Source organism: Prionailurus viverrinus, chromosome B1 (assembly GCF_022837055.1).
Source record: "Prionailurus viverrinus isolate Anna chromosome B1, UM_Priviv_1.0, whole genome shotgun sequence".
NCBI classification, from domain to species: Eukaryota; Metazoa; Chordata; class Mammalia; order Carnivora; family Felidae; genus Prionailurus; species Prionailurus viverrinus.
Genome location: NC_062564.1, coordinates 3,352,276 through 3,375,241, shown reverse-complemented (window position 1 = coordinate 3,375,241; position 22,966 = coordinate 3,352,276). Strand labels below are relative to the sequence as shown.

The 22,966-nt window shown below is 38.9% G+C and overlaps 1 protein-coding gene across 1 annotated transcript in view; it reads left to right on the top strand.

Annotated features, from left to right (window-relative positions):
- CSMD1 (CUB and Sushi multiple domains 1) overlaps positions 1-22,966 on the top strand; it is a gene marked incomplete at its 5' end in the record, with an annotated part of 688,146 nt that overhangs the window by 81,049 nt on the left and 584,131 nt on the right. Inside the window, one exon of the mRNA XM_047855978.1 lies at positions 14,668-14,755. Coding sequence (XP_047711934.1) covers positions 14,668-14,755 — 88 coding nt within the window. The remainder of the gene's footprint in view (positions 1-14,667; positions 14,756-22,966) is intronic.

The window sequence follows — 22,966 nt, the reverse complement described above, 5'->3', positions numbered from 1 at the left end:
CACCTAAGGAAGGATATCTTGGTTGCTTCTGAGTTTTACAATGATCAATAAAGCTGCTATAAACATTCATGTGCAGGGTTTTGTAAGTCTTCAGCTCTTTGGGGGTAAATACCAAGGCGTGTGGTGTCTGGATCACGTGGTAAGAATGTGTTTAGTTTTGCAAGAAACCACCAAACTGCTGTCCAAAGTGGTCTTACCGTCCTGCCTTCCCACCTGTACTGAGACTCCCCGCTCCTCCATAGCCTTGCCTGCATTTAACGATGTCACGGTTCAGGATTTGGGCCACCTTTATCTTTAATAACTTAAAAAATTCTTAGATTCCTTTGGTTACCAGATACACTTAAGGGAAAGAATATTCTTGTACTAAAAGTAGAAAGCCAGAAACATGTATCTTTTCCAGGGGCTAGTTAATTTCTTGGTGTTGCTCTCACCTACTACGATGTGATGTACCAGGGCGTGTAGGCTTCTTGGTGCAGTGTTGCTCTGCTCAGCTCCACCAAGTGGGTGTATGTCTGCCTCCCTGCATTTGGATGCCTCCCTCAGCTTCCGCTGCACCCCCGGGGACTTCTGGCTTCACCAAAGTGGCAGGAGAGGGCTGCTGAAACACTGCATTTTTAAAAACACACCACTGCCTAGCTCTTTAGGTAGGAAATACTTATAAGGGACAATGTAGAATTACTGAGGTATTGATATTTTTTTCCCATCTGCCTCCTATTATACCTGAGCTTGTGGTGAAACCTAATGCATGCTGCCTGCCGAATGGCATTCTTCCAATGAGAACCTTCATCACTAACTGTCTCCTATCTTTTATACATCGAAGCTAAATTTCTCAAAAAAGTAAATGTTATAGGTCCAGATAAATTATTTTAAATTCAAATCTGTGAGTTGTGTCCGTGGAAGCATTACCTGACAAGGAAGACAAGTAAGTTCATGGCTTTGAGTCCCCCAGAGAAAGGTGCGTGGTCTAGAAGACATGGAGAAGCAGATCTCTGCTTCATTTTTACATGCATCTTTCTCTATTTATTTTTTTAAAAATTATTTTAATGTTTATTTATTTTTGAGAGAGAGAGAGAGAGACAGAGACAGAGACAGAGCTCGAGAGGGGAAGGGCCAGAGAGAGAGGGAGACACAGAATCCTAAGCAGGCTCCAGGCTCCCAGCTGTCATCACAGAGCCCAATGTGGGGCTCAAACTCATGAACCGCGAGATCATGACCAGAGCCAAAGTCGGACGCTTAACCGACTGAGCCACCCACGCACCCCATGTCTTTCTCTCTTTAAAGAAAGAACCTATTTTCATTGTACGATAATGCAACTATATAAATACATACAGCCAACATTTACAAGTTACCTGTACAACTTAAAATAATTAAGTTATAAGGGTAGACATTTCATGACTAGAGAGGTTTACAAGTCAGCAAACGAAGGTTAGGTATTAAGGGAGTACATCCATGAACTTGTCCACACTTTTTTCTATTTTGTTTCCATAAAAACAAAACTACACCACATACTCTGTTTTATGATCTGCTCTTGGGGCGCCTTGGGGGCTCGCTTGATTAAGTGTCCGACTCTTGATTTCAGCTCAGGTCACGATCCCAGGGTTGTGGGATCAGACTCTGTGTCCAGCTCTGCGCTGACAGTGTGGAGCCTGCTTGGGATTCTCTCCCTCTCTCTCTGACCCTTCCCCACTTGCGCGCGCTCTCTCTCTCTCTCTCTCTCTCTCTCTCTGAAAATAAATAAATAAACACTGGAATATATATTTAATATATAAAATATATATGATCTGATTTTTATGTTAAAGATATTTAGAGTTATTTACATGGGTATTAATACTGGAAGTATAATGTTTATAAGGTCAAGTATTTGTGAAGTGCACATAAGTTATGTTCATTTTTAAAAACCTTTGTCCATAGGAGCACCTGGGTGGCTCAGTTGTTTAATCATCTGGGACTTCAGCTCAGGTCATGATCTCGTGGTTTGTGGGTTTGAGCCCTGCATTGGGCTCTGTGCTGACAGCGTGGGGCCTGCTAAGGATTCTCTCTCTCCCTCCCCCTGCCCCTCCCCTCTCTCTCTAATACATACATACATAAAGAATTTTTTCCTGATAAATGAATTCAGTAAAGTTGCAGGATACAAAATCAACATATGGAAATCTGTTGCATTTCTATATACCAATAATGAAACAGCAGAAAGAGAAATTTAAAAAATCCCATTTACGATCCCATAAATAATAAAATATCTAGGAATAAACCCAACCCAAAGAGGTTAAAGACCTGTACTCTGAAAACTACATAACACTGATGAAAGGGGGCACCTGGGTGGTTTAGTGAGTTAAGCATCCAACTTTGGCTCAGGTCATGATTTCATGGTTCCTGAGTTCGAGCCCCACAGCAGGCTCTGAGCTGACAGCTCAGAGCCTGAAGCCTGCTTCACATTCTCTGTCTCTGTCTCTCTCTGCCCCTCCTGCCCATGCTCTGTCTCTCAAAAAACGTTAAAAATTTTCTTTCAATTAAACAAATTTTTAAAAAACATAAAAAATAAAAACCTTTGTCCATAAATGAATATTATCTCCTCAAAACCTCCTCCTTAGCCAAGTATATAAAAAAAATGAATTAATGTAGTAAGAACAATGTAGGTCTTGAAAGCAGAAACTCTGATACATGTATCAGCTAAACAAATAGGATATACTAACTACTCTCCCAACCCCACTTTCCTGTTTGTCAAATGTAGTAATTTCCTTGCAGAGATTTTGTGAGAATTGAATTATGTAACGTGTAAAAGTACCTGCCACAGTACATCACATGCTTTGATTCCTCTCCTTGCTATGATCCCTTTCCTTACACAAATTAAATTATATGTATTTTTGTTGGAATACATTTATTAATGTTATATTATTCATTAATATTTATATTTAATAATATTAGAATATTAATATTAGATTCTTACCATTTTCATATTTACATGTCTATAACTTCTTGATATATTCAATTGAGACCATGGAAGGAAAAAATCGTAGCCAGACTACAAGTAACCCACAAAGTTTTTTTACTGGTTTTTAAGATCTAAGAAGTCATGACCAGAGGTGATAGGCCATTATTACTTTAAATACATGTAACTTGGGGCGCCTGGGTGGCGCAGTCGGTTAAGTGTCCGACTTCAGCCAGGTCACGATCTCGCGGTCCGTGAGTTCGAGCCCCGCGTCAGGCTCTGGGCTGATGGCTCGGAGCCTGGAGCCTGCTTCCGATTCTGTGTCTCCCTCTCTCTCTGCCCCTCCCCCGTTCATGCTCTGTCTCTCTCTGTCCCAAAAATAAATAAATGTTGAAAAAAAAAATTTTAAATACATGTAACTTAATAATTCATAACTTGAAAAATGGAGACATTATACACATACTATATCAGAGTCGGGATTATTATTTCTCCCACGTATTTACACCTTTGGATTTTCAAAATGACCATCACCATGCTGTAAGAAATGTACTTTACGATAGTCAAAAATTGCATTCCTCTGGATTACACGTTTGCAGAACATCTGAATAATGTACAGAGTGAAATTACCCATACGGATATGCTGAGATAAGGAGAGTTTTCAGAGTGACCAAGCAATTTGATTTATTGATACATTAATACAGACATTATTGATACATCATTATAATGTTGAACTATGTGTATCACATAAATTCTCAGAGAACTTAACATTTCTGCCATCTTCAAATAGTTTTAGTCTGTCTCTTATATAGTATTACTGTAAACAAATATTAATAAATGTATATTATAAAAATATGTGTGATATACAAACCATTTGTATTAAATAACACTGGTTTATTAATATTATACATTTAAAGATATTTTATATAAGCAAATATATAGTTATATATCTGAATATTTATATCTATTTACTGTAAAATTTAAGTTATTTAATATCTTATATGAATACATGTGAAATACATATATAAGTGATAAATATATATACGTCAAATATATGAAACACGTTTATAGAAGTTACATTTACTGTGTTAGAATGCCTTTAAATATAAATTTCTGAAATCACTTACAAACTATCTGAGAAAGAAATTTTCTATGGGTACTCATCCCTCAGATATCTATTTTTTATTTTTGAGATGTAAAAATTAACAACTAAACTTTTATGATGTAGATAAATTATCTTTCGTATGAAGTATCAAAATGTGTTGTAATATAAATTTACAATAATTTCATATATATGTATATATATATTACATACATATATGCCTCAATCAATTATAGTATACACTGACTTTGAGATTTTTCCCCTTTCTTCTCATATCTCAAGGTTTTGCAAAGTAACACACATCCTATGCAAAGTACCATAAACTGGCCTCGTCAGATGTTGGTTTTACTGTTAGAAGACCATGTATAATTAGGTGCGCTGTGACATACCTTTGAGAAGCCCTAAACATTTTCAAGAATCCTAAGTCCAGCGTCCTTGAATTTGCAGGAGACTGAAGCAGAAGTTACAGGCTATAAGACCTCAACCTGAGGCTGCTTCGTCCCTAAGTGATGGTCACCCTGCATCTGTGGGAGCCAGGACAGGTGCACAGAGGCATCTCTGGTGCCTGCCCATGTACATCCAAGTGCCGGAAGATGGGAGGAGTCAGGCCTGTAGGCTCTGGCATAAATTTCCATGCTGCTGATTTTGCAGAGGTCATTGAGACTGGTTTTATACTAGCATATTCTTATTTTTCATTTTATTTGAGTACTGAATAAATATCTTGGTTTAATTTGAAGATACATAAGGAAAGTACTCCCACTTTGAACATTTGCTGCCATAGTAATTTTAGCAGTTGGAAGGGTAATTACTCATATCATAGCTCTTCTAAGAACTTCTTGTTTTCTCCCCTGGCAGAAAAACAATCTAGAAGAGGCAATGTTAAAGAAAAAAATAAGTCTTAATAGTGAGAGAATTTGGAGTGTTTAAAAATTTTTTTTTTCAACATTTATTTATTTTTGGGACAGAGAGAGACAGAGCATGAACGGGGGAGGGGCAGAGAGAGAGGGAGACACAGAATCGGAAACAGGCTCCAGGCTCCGAGCCATCAGCCCAGAGCCCGACGCGGGGCTCGAACTCACGGACCTCGAGATCGTGACCTGGCTGAAGTCGGACGCTTAACCGACTGCGCCACCCAGGCGCCCCAAAAATGACCTGGACCATACGATCGCTGCAGATAGTGTTCGAATAATGTTAGAAAGACGGGAGGTTTTCAGTGACAGCCAAATCATCCTTATTTGTTGTGCGGTTGAGAACCATTAACGTTTTTGAAAGTTCCTCGATAATGTTTTTATTACTATATAATATTTTATTATGTAAGAAGCTAAACTATATTTTATTTTGAAATGTTTACTTGTTTATTTTGAGAGAGAGAAAGAGAGTGTGCGTGGGGGAGGGGCAGAGAGAGGGGGAGAGAGAGAGAATCCCCGTCAGGCTCTGCTCTGTCAGCACTGTCAGAGCCCGGATGCAGGGCTCGATCCTATGAACTGCAAGATCATGGCCTGAGCCAAAATCGGGAGTTGGATGCTTGACTGACTGAGCCACACAGGTGCCCCTAAAATCCCTTTGAAAAATAAGTTCCTGTAAGCTAAGAGCTTGATTTAGGAATAGGCAATAGAACTGGAAATAAGAACATGGCAAACTTAGATCTAAAAGTCATGATGGTGGGCATTCGATTACTAGTGTTTTAAAAGTCGGCAAATTAATGCAGTGAGAAAAGAGAGAGAGTCCAGACAAAATGTCTGGCATTATATTAAAGGAAGCATTTGACAAATACAGCTCACACAAGGGGCTTCATGTTCTGTAATTCTGTTGCATAAGAGGTGTTTCCTTGATGATTTAATCTGAGGCCCAAAAAGTACAGATCGAAGCAAGATGTGTTGATAAGTTACTTCTGTGCCAACCCTCCCTTTCAAACCCTAGTGTTGCACTGGTGATAAGACTTCTTCATTCAGATATCATCAATTTGTGTTTTACTTGTCAGTATTTGTGTACTGTTCTGGGATCGAACCAACTGCTGGCAAAGACTGTAAATGTTCATCAGAAACAGAGAAAAGTTACCTTTAATTCTGGTATGCATATGGAAATATCCCATGTGATACTCAACAAAGTAAGAATAATCCTGTTAGAGCTAAATGAAAGAAATTAGTACAATAGCAAAATGTTGTGGAGGTTTACATTTAGTTAAGTTAGTGGTTTGGTGTTTTGTTTCGTTTTGTTTTAGGAAGAAACAACAGGAATAAGTTTTATTCTTGCCAAGATAAAATTTGCAAATCAAAAAGAGGAAATGCATTGGAAAGTAGGCATTGCTTTGCATTTCAGTAAAGAAATACTGAGTCTGTTAAATGTGGAAGGAACAAATGTCAGTGTTGACTTGTTCCACACTGATTTATGGCAGGAAAGTCTGAAGTTTACAGTACCCCCCAAACACACATGCATGGCATGGGGTGTGTATCATCGAAAGGTCATTGACAGAGGGAAATATTGCTACCAAGGAATTTCAACCAGAATGTGTTCTGTATAACAACATATTTTGTTGTTACGGAACTAAAACCATGTCACCTCTCTGAAGGTGTAAAATGGTTAGAATTAGTCTCAAAATTGATCCATCTGAAACGTATGGAAATAAGTATCAAAAATAAAAATGTGTTATAATAGATCATAGGAGCAATGTCACTAAAAAGTCGGATTTTCTTTAAGTGGCTCTTATTTTGAACTGTTTATTCCAAAGGCTTACAAACTAAATTTTAACTCAAAAGATGGCACCTTACATGAAGATTTGAATCTTCAAGCCAATCCGTAGCTCAGGTGCTCTAGAGGTGGCTTAGGGCCTCACGTGGAAAGCGAGTCTGGTCTTTTTACTGCAGGAAGATTGCCACCAGATGGTATTGGAGCTAGAGCCTCATGGCTCAAAGCATATGGCTCCACATATGTATGTTAGATTGGGAGTATAAATGAAAACACCTTTCTTACTCCACCTTTTGGTGCTTGGTAACTTTTCATTAGAAATGGAATTTTATTATGAAGAATCTTTTAACATTATTATTATTTTTTTTAATTTTTTTTTAAATTTTTTTTTTCAATGTTTATTTATTTTTGGGACAGAGAGAGACAGAGCATGAACGGGGGAGGGGCAGAGAGAGAGGGAGACACAGAATCGGAAACAGGCTCCAGGCTCTGAGCCATCAGCCCAGAGCCTGACGCGGGGCTCGAACTCACGGACCGCGAGATCGTGACCTGGCTGAAGTCGGACGCTTAACCGACTGCGCCACCCAGGCGCCCCTAACATTATTTTTTAAAGGCCTTGGTTTAAGTTACAAAGCCCTTAATAAATACGATGTCTCAGTAACTTATTGCAGGAAGTGTAGGGAAAGGAACCTGGATTCTGGAATCTATCAGGTCCCAACTCTGGCCCCGGTTTTCTTTCCTATAAAATGGGTTTAATATTATTACCTCATGGAATGGCTGTATGGATTCAGTCTAAAGAACTCTGTAGGGGCACCTGGGTAGCTCAGTCGGTGAAGCACGCTAGTCTTGATTTTGGCTCAGGTCATGATCCCAGGGTCATGAGACTGAGCTCCCTGTTGGGTTTAAGCCTATGCTCAGCGTGGAGCCTATTTAAGAGTCTCTCTTTCTGTCACTCTGCCCCTCTCCTCTGCTCATGCGCACGAGCTCTCTATGTGTGTGTGTAAATGACAGCTGGAGTTTCCAGCTTTAAATTTAAATTATTAAATTTAATTAAATTCCAGATTTAAATTTAAATCACCCTCATCATTATTATTCTTAGTGTTTTCTTTCTGCTTGTTTCTATTTCAGTAATTGTAATTCTGGTCTCCACTGAGTTATTTGTCTCTGTTTTCTTTAATAATAGAGGTAGTTGTTTATATTTCTTTTGTATTAGTTACTTTTATCTCTATAGCACTGGTCTCGCTGTATAGCTTGCTGCAAATAATTCATGTTGAATTTTAATTGACAGTCACAAGGCATGTCCTCAAAGAGCAGGATAATATGGTAGGAAAAACATCTTCCTCTTACTGAACATACTTCGTAGGAGTCTTCATATTGTGAACCGAGATACTTTGAAAAAGGCATTTAAGTATATATACATTCATATAATTTACACATTTTAAATCAAAATTCATTAGAAGTCTTTTACAAACTGCCTAATTTGTATCTGTTCATCCATTTGCATAATTTTACATCTTGCTTTGGTATTAGTTAATGATGGGTGATGAGTCTACCCATTGGATATTTCCAGTTTTGATTTTTATCTCCAAGGTTTTGACTAAAGTTTAATATATTTATTAATATCTGTGGCATGTGTCCCAGGAGATTTGAAAAGATGTAATTCAACAAAATTAGAGTTAAAATGATATTAAACCAAGTAATTCCTCTCTTTTGAAAATGTGTCTCCAAGGCACTGGGGAACCTGCTTGAAGCAGATTGAGCTCCATGACTCTTTCCAGCTTTAAAGCTTCAGTTTTTCGAGAAATTAATTGGTCATGATGTTGATGGGTAGGTAGTTGGGATTTATGGAGCTTATTGTTTACTTGTACATAACCTGTTTGTCACCATGTCTTTGCCGTCGTTATCCCATTAAAAACCTATTTTTGTTTCGGGAAATCAGCCATATTTTACATTTAGTCCCTCATCACTTTTCTGTTATCTTCTGCCATCTGCAAACCATTCGGGCTTGTCTAATTTATTCTGTGCTCTCACAGAATTCCAAGTAAGTAACCTTTCTTGAATAAATAAGTGACTTTGACATTATCTTTAAAAAGACCCAGAGTGTTTTGATCTGACTTGGATGGGTACTTCCAATTTCTCTCATTTCTTTTTATTACTACTCCATGGGAGAAAAACAGAAAAAGAGGAGATAGAAGTAGACCTCTTTTAAGCATTTATGTTACATTTTAGAGCAGTCTGTTATTCTAGGATAGTGAAATAAGAGCCACACTAAAGCAGACCAGTTCTGATAAAAACAGTGATGGCCATTTACCTTAATGAGCTATTTTCATATGACACAGCAGTGACCATTGTGCTCTGGGGTATATAAGATGTTTCTAAGTGATGATGACAGAAAAAAAAAAAACATGGTGCAAATAATACTCTGCACTGAAGTTTGAGATTATTAAAACTAGAGTCTCTTTGAGAGACTTATTAGTAGGCCGCTGCCTACTGCCTGGGGACTCTGCCCTAGCACATGATATAGACTCTGAAGCCATGGGGCTGAAGATAAAAGTAGTGAAGTCAGTCCCCCTTCTCTGTAAGGGATACATTCTCACACTCCCAGTTAATGTCTGAAATCATGATCGGTGCCGAACCCCATATATGCTGCATTACGTCCTAAACATACGTAGCAATGGTAAAGTCTAATTTTATAAATTAGGCACAGTAATAGACTAACAACAATTACTACTGATAAAATAGAACAATTATAACAATATACTGTAATAAAAGCTATGTGAGGGGCGCCTGGGTGGCGCAGTCGGTTAAGCGTCTGACTTCAGCCAGGTCACGATCTCGCGGTCCATGAGTTTGAGCCCTGCGTCAGGCTCTGGGCTGATGGCTCAGAGCCTGGAGCCTGTTTCCAATTCTGTGTCCCCTCTCTCTCTGCCCCTCCCCCGTTCATGCTCTGTCTCTCTCTGTCCCCCCAAAAAATAAACGTTGAAAAAAAAAATTAAAAAAAAAAGCTGTGTGAATCTCTCTCTCTCTCTCTCTTCCCCCCCCCCCAAAAATATCTTACTGTCCTTTATTTACCATTCTTGTGATGATGTGAAGATGATAAAATGCCTATCCGATCAGATGAAATGAGGCGAGTGTCACAGGTGTTGTGACATAGCTTGAGGCTTTAGATCATCTGCTTCTGGACCATGGTTGGCCCAGGTAACTGGAACCATAGAAAATGAAACGTGGATAAAGGGGACTACTCTAGAACCAGCAGACTGATAGAAGTTGATGTGCTGATAGGTCACAGATTTATAACTTGCTCGAATACACACACATACACACCCAGTGGTAAGATACACAGAACATAAAATTTACCATTTTAACCATTGTTAGGTGTACAGTTTTGTGGCATTGCGTACATTTGCATTGTTGTCCATCCATCACCACCATGATGACCTCCAGATCACCAGACCTCCAGAAAAATTTCATCTTCCCTCCTGAAACTCTGTACATGTGAAAGAAAAATTCCCCAGGCCGTTCTCCTGGAGCTTGTTCTACCTCCTGGCCTTGTGAATTAGACAACTCTTCGCTCCCAGCTGCTGTGTGTCCTTGGATGTAAAGTGAATCTCTCGTAGACAGCACATTTGTATCCTGGTTTGTTTTGGTTTATCCATTCTGCCAATCTGTGTCTTTTGATGGGGAATATATTAGTCAGCTAGAGCTGCCGTCAAAGAGTACCACAAATTGAGTGACTAAACCAACAGAAACGGATTTCCTCACCGTTCTAGAGGCTAGACGTTCAAGATGAAGGTGTTGGTGGGGCGGTTCTTCCGAGGGTCCTTTCCTTGACTTGTAGATGGCTGTGTTCTCCCTGTGTCTTTGCAAGGTCATCCCTCTGTGGGTGTCTGTGTCCTAATCCTCTACTTATGGGGTCACCACTCATACCGTAATAGGGCCACCCTAATGACCTTATTGTAACTTACCTCTTCAAAAATCCTCTCTCCAAATGCAGCCACATTCCTAAAGACTGAGGGTAGGGCTTCAACTTGTGAATTTTAAGGGGACACAAATTCAGCCAAAACATGGAGCTGATTACACGTAAAGAAAGTACTGATTGAGGGATGCCTGGGTGGCTCAGTCAGTTAAGCATCCGACTTCGGCTCAGGTCATGATCTCATGGTTTGTGAGTTTGACCCCAGGTCAGGCTCTGTGATGACAGCTTGGAGCCTGGAGCCTGCTTCGGATTCTGTCTCTCTCTCTGTCTCTCTCTCTTTCTCTGCCCCTCCTTCACTTGTGTTCTCTCTCTCTCTCTCTCTCTCTCTCTCAAAAATAAAAACAAAAGAAAGTACTGGTTGGAAGGCGCTTATTTTGACCGTTTTTATTTGTTTCCTGCATGTCTTACAGCCTTTTTTTTGTCCCTCATTTCTCCTATTACTATCTTCCTTTGGTTTAGTTGATGTTTGGTAGTGACCTATTAGGATCCCAATCTCAGTTCCTGTTGTGCATATTCCATACGTACTTTCTTTGAGGTTGCCATGAAGATTACACGTAAGATCCCAAAATTATGACAGTCTGTCTTAGAATGATACCAACTTAACTTCAACCACATACAAAACTGTGTTCCTTCACTCTGCCCTCACCACCACTTCATGCTATTGATGTCACAGATTGTATCTCTATTTATTGTGTATCTATTAACACAGACTTGCAATATTTTTATGCTTTTGTTTTTTTTTAATATGAAATTTATTGTCAAATTGGTTTTCATACAACACCCAGTGCTCATCCCAGCAGGTGCCCTCCTCAATGCCCATCACCCACCCTCCCCTCCCTCCTACCCCCCATCAACCCTCAGTTTATTCTCAGTCTTTAAGAGTCTCTTATGGTTGGCCTCCCTCCCTCTCTTTTTTTTTCCCTTCCCCTCCCCCCGTGGTCTTCTGTTAGGTATGTTTTCACTCTCATGTGGATCCTGCTTTTGTCTTTTAAATAATGTAGAAAATTTTAAAAATGGAGTTTCAAACCAAAATTACATAATAGAGTTTTTAAAAAAGATTTCTGTCTATAATTCCTTTTACAAGAGAACTTTTGTGTTTTCATCTTGTTTTGAGTTATTGTCTAGTGCCCTTTCATTTCAATTTGAAGGACTCCATTTAATGTTTCTGATAGGGCCGATCTATTAGTAATGAATTCTCTCTGCTTTTTTAGTTTGCTTTTCTTTTGGTCTGTTTATGCCTTAATTTTCCCTTTATTGTGGGGGAAGGTTTTGCAGGATAGAGAATTTTCAGTTAACATGAGCTTTTCTTTCAGCACTTAAATATTTCACGTAATGTCTTTTGTCCCACGGGGTTTCTGCTGAGAAACCTGATGGTTTTATTGGGGATCTTATTTGTGATGGGGTGCTTTTCTCTTTCTGCTTTCAACATTTGTTGTTTTTGTCTCTTGACAGTTTGAGTATGTGTCTCATTGTGGGTTGCATTGACTTTATCCTACTTGGGGTGTGTTTAGCTCCTTGGATTTGTATATTTGCATCTTTACTCAAATGTGAGAAGCATTCAGACATTATACAAATTCATGTTTAAGACAGTTGTGTTATAGTCTTCGTCTGGTAAGCCTGATGGATGTGTTTCTTCAGGGAGTGTTTCTGGAGACTAATTTCATTCCTTTGAATTGGGCACATCTTTCTATTTTTGTATCACTTGTGATCTTTGTGAAAAAATGTTCACCTGAAATAAACAGTTTCCTCTCCCAGTTTTTGCAGAATGGTGTGGAAGACCTTTATAAATTAGTGGGCCCCTGAGCCATAGGATTAGCCTGGCACGAAGACTTGAGGTCTTCTCAGGTCTCTTCTGGGAATGTGTGCCATCTGGGTCTGTGCGTATGCTTTTCCAGACCCCCATCCAGCTGCTTTCTGATATGTTACTACCCCAAAGAGCCTCACTCCAGCTCCTTCCCGGGATCTTAGATGTTCTGTTGTAACTTCCTGGCCCCAGATACCTACATGGCTGCAGCCCCTTCGCACTTCACAAATGCAGCAGTCCACCAGCGCCTTCCGTGGCTTCTGGCTGCCTTTCCCCATATGAGCTCCAAGGCAGGCGAGACAAAAACCGGTCTCTCATGCAGCCCACAGGCCAGAATTTGCAAACAAGCTTCTTTTTGCTTCTCCACCCTCGGCGAGGAAACCAGGAATGAGGTCAGGAACGAAGGTGCGAAGCAAGGCATGTTAAACCCTCAAGAATTCTCCTACCCTCATGGATGTGGCTTTTCCTCATTGGGCATTTGCTTGACTGCTGTTGACTTCTGACTGGTATCCAGAGTTCCTACAAAGTTATTTTATTTCGTCTGTAGTTTTTATTTGATGTTTCCGTGGTGGGGTGAGGGCCTGCAACTTCCTGTTCCACCATCTTACTGATGCCACTGCCTTTCTTGCTGGATCATTTTTAAATGATAGTGAGAAAAACAAATATTTAAATATGAAAGAAGATTTCAGAGGTGAATCCATTTCTCACACCCCACTGCAGAATGAGTATTAGATGATTTAAAAATCTCAATTAAAACCTGTAAGAAATGAAGATTATTTTGGAATGATGAAGTGCTTCCTAAGAATAAATTTATTTAACATATTTTAGTAAGATTTGTACTTAATGAGGGATTACGTCCATATCCCAGTTTCATTCTAACTTAGCAATGAAAACTGAACCTTGCTGTGATTATTGTCATTTTTATGCACAGTTTTAATACTATTCTTAAGGATTTCAGTATCTACCTAGATATATTTTTTCTCATGGAATCACTTAAAATATATTGGAGAAAAAATATATAAATCTATTATATATAGTTAATATTTTATATGTATTATAAATATATAAATATGATCTGGACATGCATATTATAGATATAGATATAGATAGGTAATGAAACAATCTATTTAAATGGGTTTAAGCTGTAGGAAACACGAGTTACCCAACAGGATGTTAAGGTAGGGTAGGTTCCTGAGTTGGCAAATTTTCTGTCTCAACTATGATATCAAGGGTCCAGGTACTTGGTATATATATATTCTCCTCCATTTATGATATACCCTCCATTCTTGGAACATAGCAATATGGCACCAACAATTCCACATTCGAAATCCAGACACAGAAGGATCCAGAATAAAAACAGAGATGGTCTTTGTTGGCTCACTGGAGTGTCTTCCCAGTGGCACAGCTCCAGACTTTCCCTCATGTCTCACTACACAGAATTGAGTCACAAGCCCCCTGTTGAGCAAATTTCTGGAAAGAAAGAAGGAATTGCCTCGGCTGGATTAGACAACTTAGATAGGGTGGGGTGGGTGTTGGAGTGGCAGCTACTCTATCCACTAAGCAAGCGCGTCCTTTAAAAACTATTATGTGATTGTACAGCATCCCAGTAGGAGGAAGGCTCCTCATGGAACACTTTCAGAAAATACATCAGCTTGTTTGTAAAAAGAAGAATGATACTCTTTTTTTTTAGTCCAATGATAAACATGTTCAATGTTTAAACATAATAGGTAATTTTATTTAAATTATGTCTCGTCTGGGCATTAACAAATAATTAGTGTCTTCACTTCATCTGTGGAGAGTGGATGAAGGCTTTCTTCTATATAAACTGTGGCATTTTACCATTCTGTTCTTTTTGTCCCATCATGCTATTAGTTGTGACCTATTGTAAAGTTGAACATAAGGAGAAAATGTATTTCTTAAAATTAAATTTTGACCACGTCAATAGAAGAAGGGCTCAGACTAAAGAATGTTGGCATCCTTTCACTGGATAAGAAGTCTTTATTTTTCAGACATAAGAATAAAGATGTATTTTAATATATCTAACATGTCTTAATTCTAAAATAAATCGCATTTTTAAAGTCATGGTCTAAGAACCAAGCCTGCCTAACGTAAATTTATTCTCTGAGGATTTCTCCAACAGCTAACCAAATTTACAAGAATGTTTCTCTCTATTATAGTGAGTCAAGGAGGCGTTGCGTTGGTCTCTGACATGTGTCCAGATCCCGGGATTCCGGAAAATGGAAGAAGAGCAGGTTCCGACTTCAGGTAGGAGATACAGAAGTTATTTGAAAAGCATGTGATTTTCTAAAATATATGTAATTTCAACTTGTTGTCCTTAACTCTGATGTCCTTTTGATTTAAAGATACAACTTCTCAATTATTACGGGGCTCCTATATGTAAGGCATACTGTGTAAAAATCTAAGACAGACTGTGTTTAAAACTTCCACGTGGTGTAGAGTTGATGCCTTTCACTATATGAGCAAGTATTAAATATTTAACCCTAAATGAATATAATCAAAATTTGTCTCAAGGGTTTTTTTTTTTTTCCGGTTTTTCATTAATTACCATCTCCTATTCTAATGCATTTTGGTTAATGTTTAAAAAAATACATGGGGCAAAAATTTAACTATAGCCTCATAATTATTTCATTCAATTTTTAGAATAATGAATGAATGTAAGTGGCAGTCAATGCAATTTATTTCAGAAAATGTTATGATTCTCTTTACTAGGATCGTGATGAGCTAGAGACCACTTTCCAGTTGTGACATTATTAATGTAGTGGTGATTGTAATAGTGTATTATAATTATAATGCCATTTATATTTATAATGATTACAATATCATTTCTTTGCATTTTGGAATTCCTTTCCATTAGTTCCAGAAATGTTTGCCAGTTTACAAGATGGATACACATACTGGGAGTAAGCTTCAAAATAAAGATAAAGGGGGTTGGGAAAAGTGCTTTCCTCCCTTAAAATGTCACCATTTTTGACAGGGAAACAATAAAGATATGTGTAGAGAGCTTGGGCTACCACAGTAAGAGGAAACTGAAACAGAGTCATTGTGCCACTAGAGAAGGAAGAAGGAATATTCCTCAGTGAAGCTGGAGTAGCACTGGCCATTTGGGGAAATTTTATTTAATTTTAATTATTTACTGATGTATAGTTAACAAGAGTGTTGTATTAGTTTCAAGTGTGCAGTATACTAGTTCACTGATGTTACACATTTCTCAGTACTCCTCAAGATGAGTGGATTCTTGACCCCTTTGTCTGTCTCACCCCTCACTCCCCCGCCTCCGTTCTGGTAACCAACAGCTCTCTTGGTTTCTAAGAGTCTCTTTTTTTGTCTCTCTGTTTCTTTCGTTTCCTAAATTCCACATATGAGTGAAAAAGACAAGTAGCGATAGTAATTTTGAAAAGGTTAGAGAAAGAATAAAATTGTCTACAGGCTGGCTGTAATAAGGTTGGTATAATTATAGACACATATACATTTTTTTTCCATGAAAAGGAAACAAAGAAAATACACACGATAATTTGACTTCCTAGCGGGGTCCGCCTTGTTTGAAGTGGGCGGGAGATCATGTGGTTTACAGGTTAAAGATACAAAGTTTGAGTGTAGCTAGGGGAGCTGGTGTTTCAGTTCAAGTTCCTTTGAAGCAGAGCCTGAGACAGGATTCTTCTTCGAGTGATTTTTTTTTTGTTTGGAAAAGCGCTCTTTGGAGAAGGGCAATGGGGGGGACAAGGGGGGCAGAGTGAAAAGCTAAGACGCAGGCTGGTTCTCGCTGCTGAGGAGCTTCAGTCCGAACCCACAGGGACTCTCAGGGGACGGGTCACATCGACCAGCTGGCTCCCCCTCCGGGACCCACCCTCCCTGGCTGCCCATTATTGGCTTCCTTCGTTTGGCTCAAGGAAGTTCTCCAGAGCACGGCTTGGTTGTGGGTATCTGTGAGCGCTCTCAGTGGGTTCCCTGACAGAGACAGGTGCTGGCTTCCACCAGCAGATACAATAGCAGTCAGCCGAAGGCACCAGGAATTCTCTTTTGCAAAGCAAGCAGATACACGAAATGTACACATTCTTGCTGGAATCCGTAGAGGTTTTTATGTTTTGAATTCCTTCCTTATCTCAAAAGTGACCTCCTCCACTTGCCCCTTCCCCATTTCACCCTGGAAAAAATGTTCTCCTTGCCTCACTCCCAGAGAACTGTACACGCTCGCCCACGATTCTTCTTCATTATTGTTCACGTGTCCGTTTTCCCCATCCAGCTCACGCTTCTCCAGTGCAGGGATGGTGTTTTATTCACTCCGTCTTCCTCAGGGACTGAAATGGTGCCTGACCCACGGGCACTTGCGGTATTATTCAAGTGCCCCTTGCGTGTGAGGGAGATTGTCCATCCAGCACTCTGTCATCCCTGAAAATCTTTGCAGGGATCTGGGAACTTCCTTGGTCTGTTTTGGAATAGCTCTGTTTTAAAACATGATGAGTTAAATGCTGTCTGACAATGCCAGGTTCAAATTGTATGTTATGGTAAAAGGAACTAGAGAAACTTCTTTTCTTTTTTAATTTTTTAAAAATTTTTATTTATTTTTGAGACAGAGAGAGACAGAACATGAGCAGGGGAGGGGCAGAGAGAGAGGGAGACACAGGATCCAAAGCAGGCTCCAGGCTCTCAGCTGTCAGCACAGAGCCCGACATGGGGCTCGAACTCACAAACTGTGAGATCGTGACTTGAGCCAAAGTCGGACGCTCAACCGACTGAGCCACCCAGGCGCCCCAGAGAAACTTCTTAATCTCCAAAAGTTGACAAGGAGCTCAGAGACGTCCAGGGCCAGTATCGGTTCAGCACAAGCCCAGCAATGGAGCATTTTATGAGCATCTTAGATGAATGTGCTGGTATTTACTCTGCTCATTCTTACAACAGCCTTATTTCTGAAGAAGAGGTTCAACGTTGGGGTAAACATTAGCCCCTGGGGTTATGTGTGTCTTGGGGACAACCAGTGAAGGAAGGAAAGGAGTTACCGTATCTCAGATGAGACATTCACGCTTTCAAATCCTGATTTTCCTGGGGAATCTCTATATTGTTTCCATGTCTCCAAGTTCATGGCAATCGAGTAATATAACAGCAGAGAAAGGGATTTGAAAGAGTAAATTTCCTATAGGACTAAATACAAATGTAAATATTTTTGCCATCTATGGACGTGTGTGTGTGTGTGTGTGTGTGTGTGTGTGTGCACACGCGCGCGCAAAACTGTGATAGTCCAGGGGCACCTGGGTGGCTCAGTCGGTTAAGTGTCCGACTTCGGCTCAGGTCATGATCTCACGGTCCTTGAGTTTGAGCCCCGCGTCGGGCCCTGTGCTAACAGCTCAGAGCCTGGAGCCTGTTTCAGATTCTGTGTCTCCCTCTCTCTCTGCCCCTTCCCCGCTCATGCTCTGCCTCTCTCTGTCTCAAAAATAAATAAACTTTAAAAAAAATTTAAAAAACTGTGATAATCCAGTTATAGTAGCTTTTTCTACACTTCAGAGGACTAGGTCTCTAGATGATGCTCACAACTACAAATAAACAGTTTTCTGTTTTTCTTTCTAATGTGAATGAATTTTGTTTCTTTTCCTTGCCTGAAAGAACTGGCCAGGACCTATCTTATGAGGTTGAATACAAATGGTAAGCCTTTCTTGCTTCATTCAGTTTTTAATGTTTTATTTATTTTTAGTAATCTCTACCCCCATCATGGGGCTCCAACTCATGACCTTGAGATCAAGAGTCACATGCTCTCCCCCAGCCAGGCATCCTCATTCTTGCTTTATTCTTGATCTTTGGTGGAAGGCATTCTGGTTTTCATCATTGAGTGATACTAGCTGTAGGATTTTTATAGATTATTTTTATCATGCTGAAAAGCATCCTTCTGTTTGTAGTTTGTTGTAGGTTCTTATCATGAATGGATATAGATTTTCTCAAAAGCTTTTTCTAGATCTATTGAGATGATCTTTTCTGTTTAGTTTTTAATATGATTAATTACATTGACTGATTTTTCTTGCATTCTGGGATAAATTAATTTGGTCGTGATGTATCATCCTTTTTATATACTGTTGGCTTTGATTTGCTAATTTTGTTTTAGATTTTTGCATGTATGCTCATGAGAGATATTAGCCTATGGTCTTTTCTTGTAATTTCTTGATTTTGCTATCAGAGTAATGCTGGTCTCATCAAATTAATTAGGGAATATTCTGTGCTCTGGAACATCCTGGAAGAGTTTGTGTAGAGTTGATAACATTTCTTTCTTCAGTTTTTGAGAGATTTATCAGTGAAGCCATCTGGAGGTGCAATTTTCTAACAAAAAGTTTTTAAATACAGTACAACTTTTTTTCTACATACAAACCTGTTCAGGTTCTTACTCTGCTTAAGTAAGTAGCTTTGATAGTTTGCATCTTTCAACGTATTTTTCAGATTTTTATCCAGGTTGTCAAATTTATTTTCATAAAGTTATTCGTAATATTTTCTCATTGTCCTTTAAATGAGTAGTGGTGGCAGAATTGCAATTCCTGACCTTGGTAATTTGTGTTTTCTATTTTACCAGACCCACTTGACTCGTGATATGTCAGTGTTATTGATCTTGTCAAAAAAAAAAAAATTTACATTTGGTGTCACTGATGTTTCTCTATTGGTTTTGTTTCATATTCCATTGAATTCTGCTCTGGTCTTTTATTATTTTCATTCTTCTGATTGCAGTGGGATTTATATGCTCTTCATTGTGAAGTTTCTTAAGATTGAAGCTGTGATTTAAGATTCCTTTTTCTTTTCTAATGTGGGTATTCAGTGCTTTAAATTCTACTCCAAGAATGGATTTAACTGTATCATGTATAAATAGCATGTTTTCCTTTTCATGCAGTTCAGAATACTTCCTATTTTCCCTTGTGATGACTTGTGTAATCCATGGGTTATATAAAAGTGTTCTATTTAGTTTCCAAATATCTAGGGATTTCCCCAGGTTCTTTGTGGTCAGAGAACATACTTTGTATGACTTAAATCCTTTTAAATTGACCAAGAATTGTTTTCTGTCCTAGAATATGCTCCATCTTGGTAAGCATTTTATGTGCACTGGAAAGAGTATATGTTCTGCCATAGTAGGGTGAAATGTTCCCTGAAGGTCTGTTAGATCAAGTTGGATGACAGCATTGGTCAAGTCTTTTGTATCCTCACTGACTTTCTGGCCACTTGTTCTGTTGTTGAGAGAAATATGTTGAAATCTCCTGCTATGGTTGTGGGTTTGTCTATTTCTTATAGTTTCATCAGTTTTTGCTACATGTCTTTGGAAGCTGTGTTATTAGTTACATATGTGTTTGTTGTCTTTTTAATGAATGCATACCTTTGATGTTAGGAAGTGTCCCTCTTTATCTTGGATAGTATTTTTTGCTCTGAAATACACTTTGCCTTGGTCTATCCTAGTCACTCCAGCCTTCTTCTGACATTTGTGAGTACGGTGACACTATATATGCGTTCATACACCTGCTGCTGCATTTAATATGTTCCACTATGTTGTTTTAGCTAAAATATTTTTAAAAATCCTGCCTCATATATGGTTGAAAAATAAATGAATATTTGGGGCACTGGGTGGCTCAGTCGGTTAAATGTCCGACTTCGGCTCAGGTCACCATCTCAGGGTTCATGGGTTCGAGCCCCGCCTTAGACTCTGCACTGACAGCACAGAGCCTGGAGCCTGCTTTGGATTCTGTGTCTCCCTCTCTGTCTCTGCCCCTCCCCCACTCATGCTCTGTCTCTGTCTCTTGAAAGTAATAAATAAACGTTAAAAAATATTAAAAAAAATAACAAATGAATATTTATTGTTTTCCTCCAAGTTTTTATTCCAGTTCTAGTTAGTTAACATACAGTATAATATTTGCTTCAGGTGTAGAATTAGTAATTCATCTCTTCCAGACAACAGCCAGCACTCATCACAAGTGCCCTCCTTCATCCCCTTCACCTATATAACCCGTTCCCCCATGCTTCCGACCAGTAACCTTCAGTTTGTTCTCTACAGTTAAGAGTCTGTTTCTCGTATGTGCCACCATGAGTTTGACAGTTTTCTAATGCTTAAATATCTTTCCAATAAAATACATAGACATATATAATAGGTGATACTATAAAAATTGATAAAGGATATTTTCTTTTAAAAATTTTTTTAAGTTTATTTATTTTGAGAGAGACAGAGACAGTGTGAGCAGGGGAGGGACAGAGAGAGAGGGAGAGAGAGAGAAAATCCCAAGCAGGCTCCGTCCGCACTGTCACCACGGAGCCTGACGCGGGGCTGGAACCCACATACTGTGAGATCATGACCTGAACCAAAGTCAGATGCTCAATGACTGAGCCACCCAGGTGCCCTGATAAATGGTATTTTCTTAAATGTTGGCTGAAACTTGGAATATGGAATCATAACAGTAAACATTTTATACGTCTTTGTCTTAAAAGCCACTGATCCAGCTATCATATTGAAATGTTTTATTCATTCATGATTTTGTACCATCATGCATTGGTCATTTGACAAATCATGATTCTTTGAGTTTTGAGTTCTTCTGAATGTTGATACATTTCGCTACACAATGTCAAAAACATTGCATATTTTAATATCTCTCTATATCTTATTGGAAAAATATTTAAGCATTGGGAAGCTGTCAAGGTCATGATGGCACATACAAATTTTCAGAATTTCTAACTTCTATTAGACCACTTGAATTTTATCATTGGTGACAAATTTTGTAAATTATTTTTCTTAAATAAAAGGCTCATTCAGTAGCCCTCAGTTTGTTCTCTATATTGAAGCGTCTCTTATGGGTTAGCCTCCTTCTCTGTTTTTATGTTATTTTATTTTTCCTTTCATTTCCCTATGTTCATCTGTTTTGTCTCTTAAAATACACATGTGAGTGAAATCTTATTTGTCTTTCTCTGACTTACTTTACTTAGCATCATATGCTCTAGTTCCATCCATGTAGTTGCAAATACCAAGATTTCATTCTTTTTGATCACTGAGGGATATTCCAGTGTGTGTGTGTGTGTGTGTGTGTGTGTGTGTGTGTGTGTGGACACGTGTATATACATGCTTTGGATTCTGTGTCTCCGTCTCTCCCTCTTCAGATTCTGTGTCTCCCTCCCTCCCTCTGATAGCTAGATCAATGGCTTTTAAGATAAAGATGTATAAAATGTTTATTGTTATGATTCCATATTCCAAGTTGCAGCCAACATTTAAGAAAATACCATTTATCAGGGCATGTATATGTACATGTATATATGTATACACACACACACACACACACACACACACACACACACACACACACAACTTCTGTATCCACTCCTCAGTCTATGGACACTTGGGCTCTGTAGTTTGGCTATTGATAATGCTGCTGTTAAACATTGGGGTCCATGTGCCCCTTTGAATCAGCATGTTTGTATCCTTTGAATAAATTCCTAGTAATGCAATCGATGCTTCAAAGGATAGTTCTATTTTTAACTTCTGGAGGAACCTCCATCCCCTTTTCTAGAGTGGCTGCACCAGTTTGCATCTGGTGGATGGGCTAAATGGGTGATGGGCCGTAAGGAGGGCATTTGTCGGGATGAGCACTGGGTATGTATGTAAGTGATGAATCACTAAGTTCTACTCCTGAAACCAGCACTCCACTCCACATTAACTAAATTGAATTTAAATTTTAAAAAAGGAGCTGTAAATAACATGTTTGACAAATACTCAAATGCTATCAATAATAGCTTATTAGTTATTTTTTCAAATAAGTTTCATGAAAATAAAGCATTTGATTCAGCTCACAATTCAAACAATTTCAACGAGCTTTTTCCTCGAGATCATGTTAGGCTTCAGTATGTACCACAGATGCATAGGTATTCAGTGATCAAGATTTATCAAAAGTAATCATTTTTCCTGCTTCATCAAGGACTTTCTTAAGTGATGCTGGCCTTCCTTTTCCTCCCCCCCTCGTGCTCGTCCTCGTCCTCGTCCTCCTCCTCTTCCTCCTCCTCAGTCTTCTCAGTCTCGTGCCTGATGCTATGGCTTTCATTTGTGTTAGGTCACTATTGGGTTTGCTCACCATTGCTCTTTTACCATCAATGGACATAGCAACCCATGGGGGAAAAGCATACATCTTTTAGTATTATTATAAAAACAGTCTATTATAAAAATATCATACCCTCTGAAAAGGTCTCACTACCCGATGGATCTGTGGGCCACACCTTGAAACGAGGTACACTACATATGGAAGTTGAGTCTATTCAGCCTAAAAATAATTGTTAGAGTCATGTGGAGAAAGGATATATGAACAAAGAAACATGCTATTCAGTTATTTGCTGCATTGTAACTAAATTAAAAGTCATTGCCATTCCTACTGGTGGTTGAGGACTGTGTAGTGACCCTGGGCATCTGATGTACCAAGTCTTTATTTCATCGACTGCCTCCATCCAAGCGACGGTAGAATCCATGTG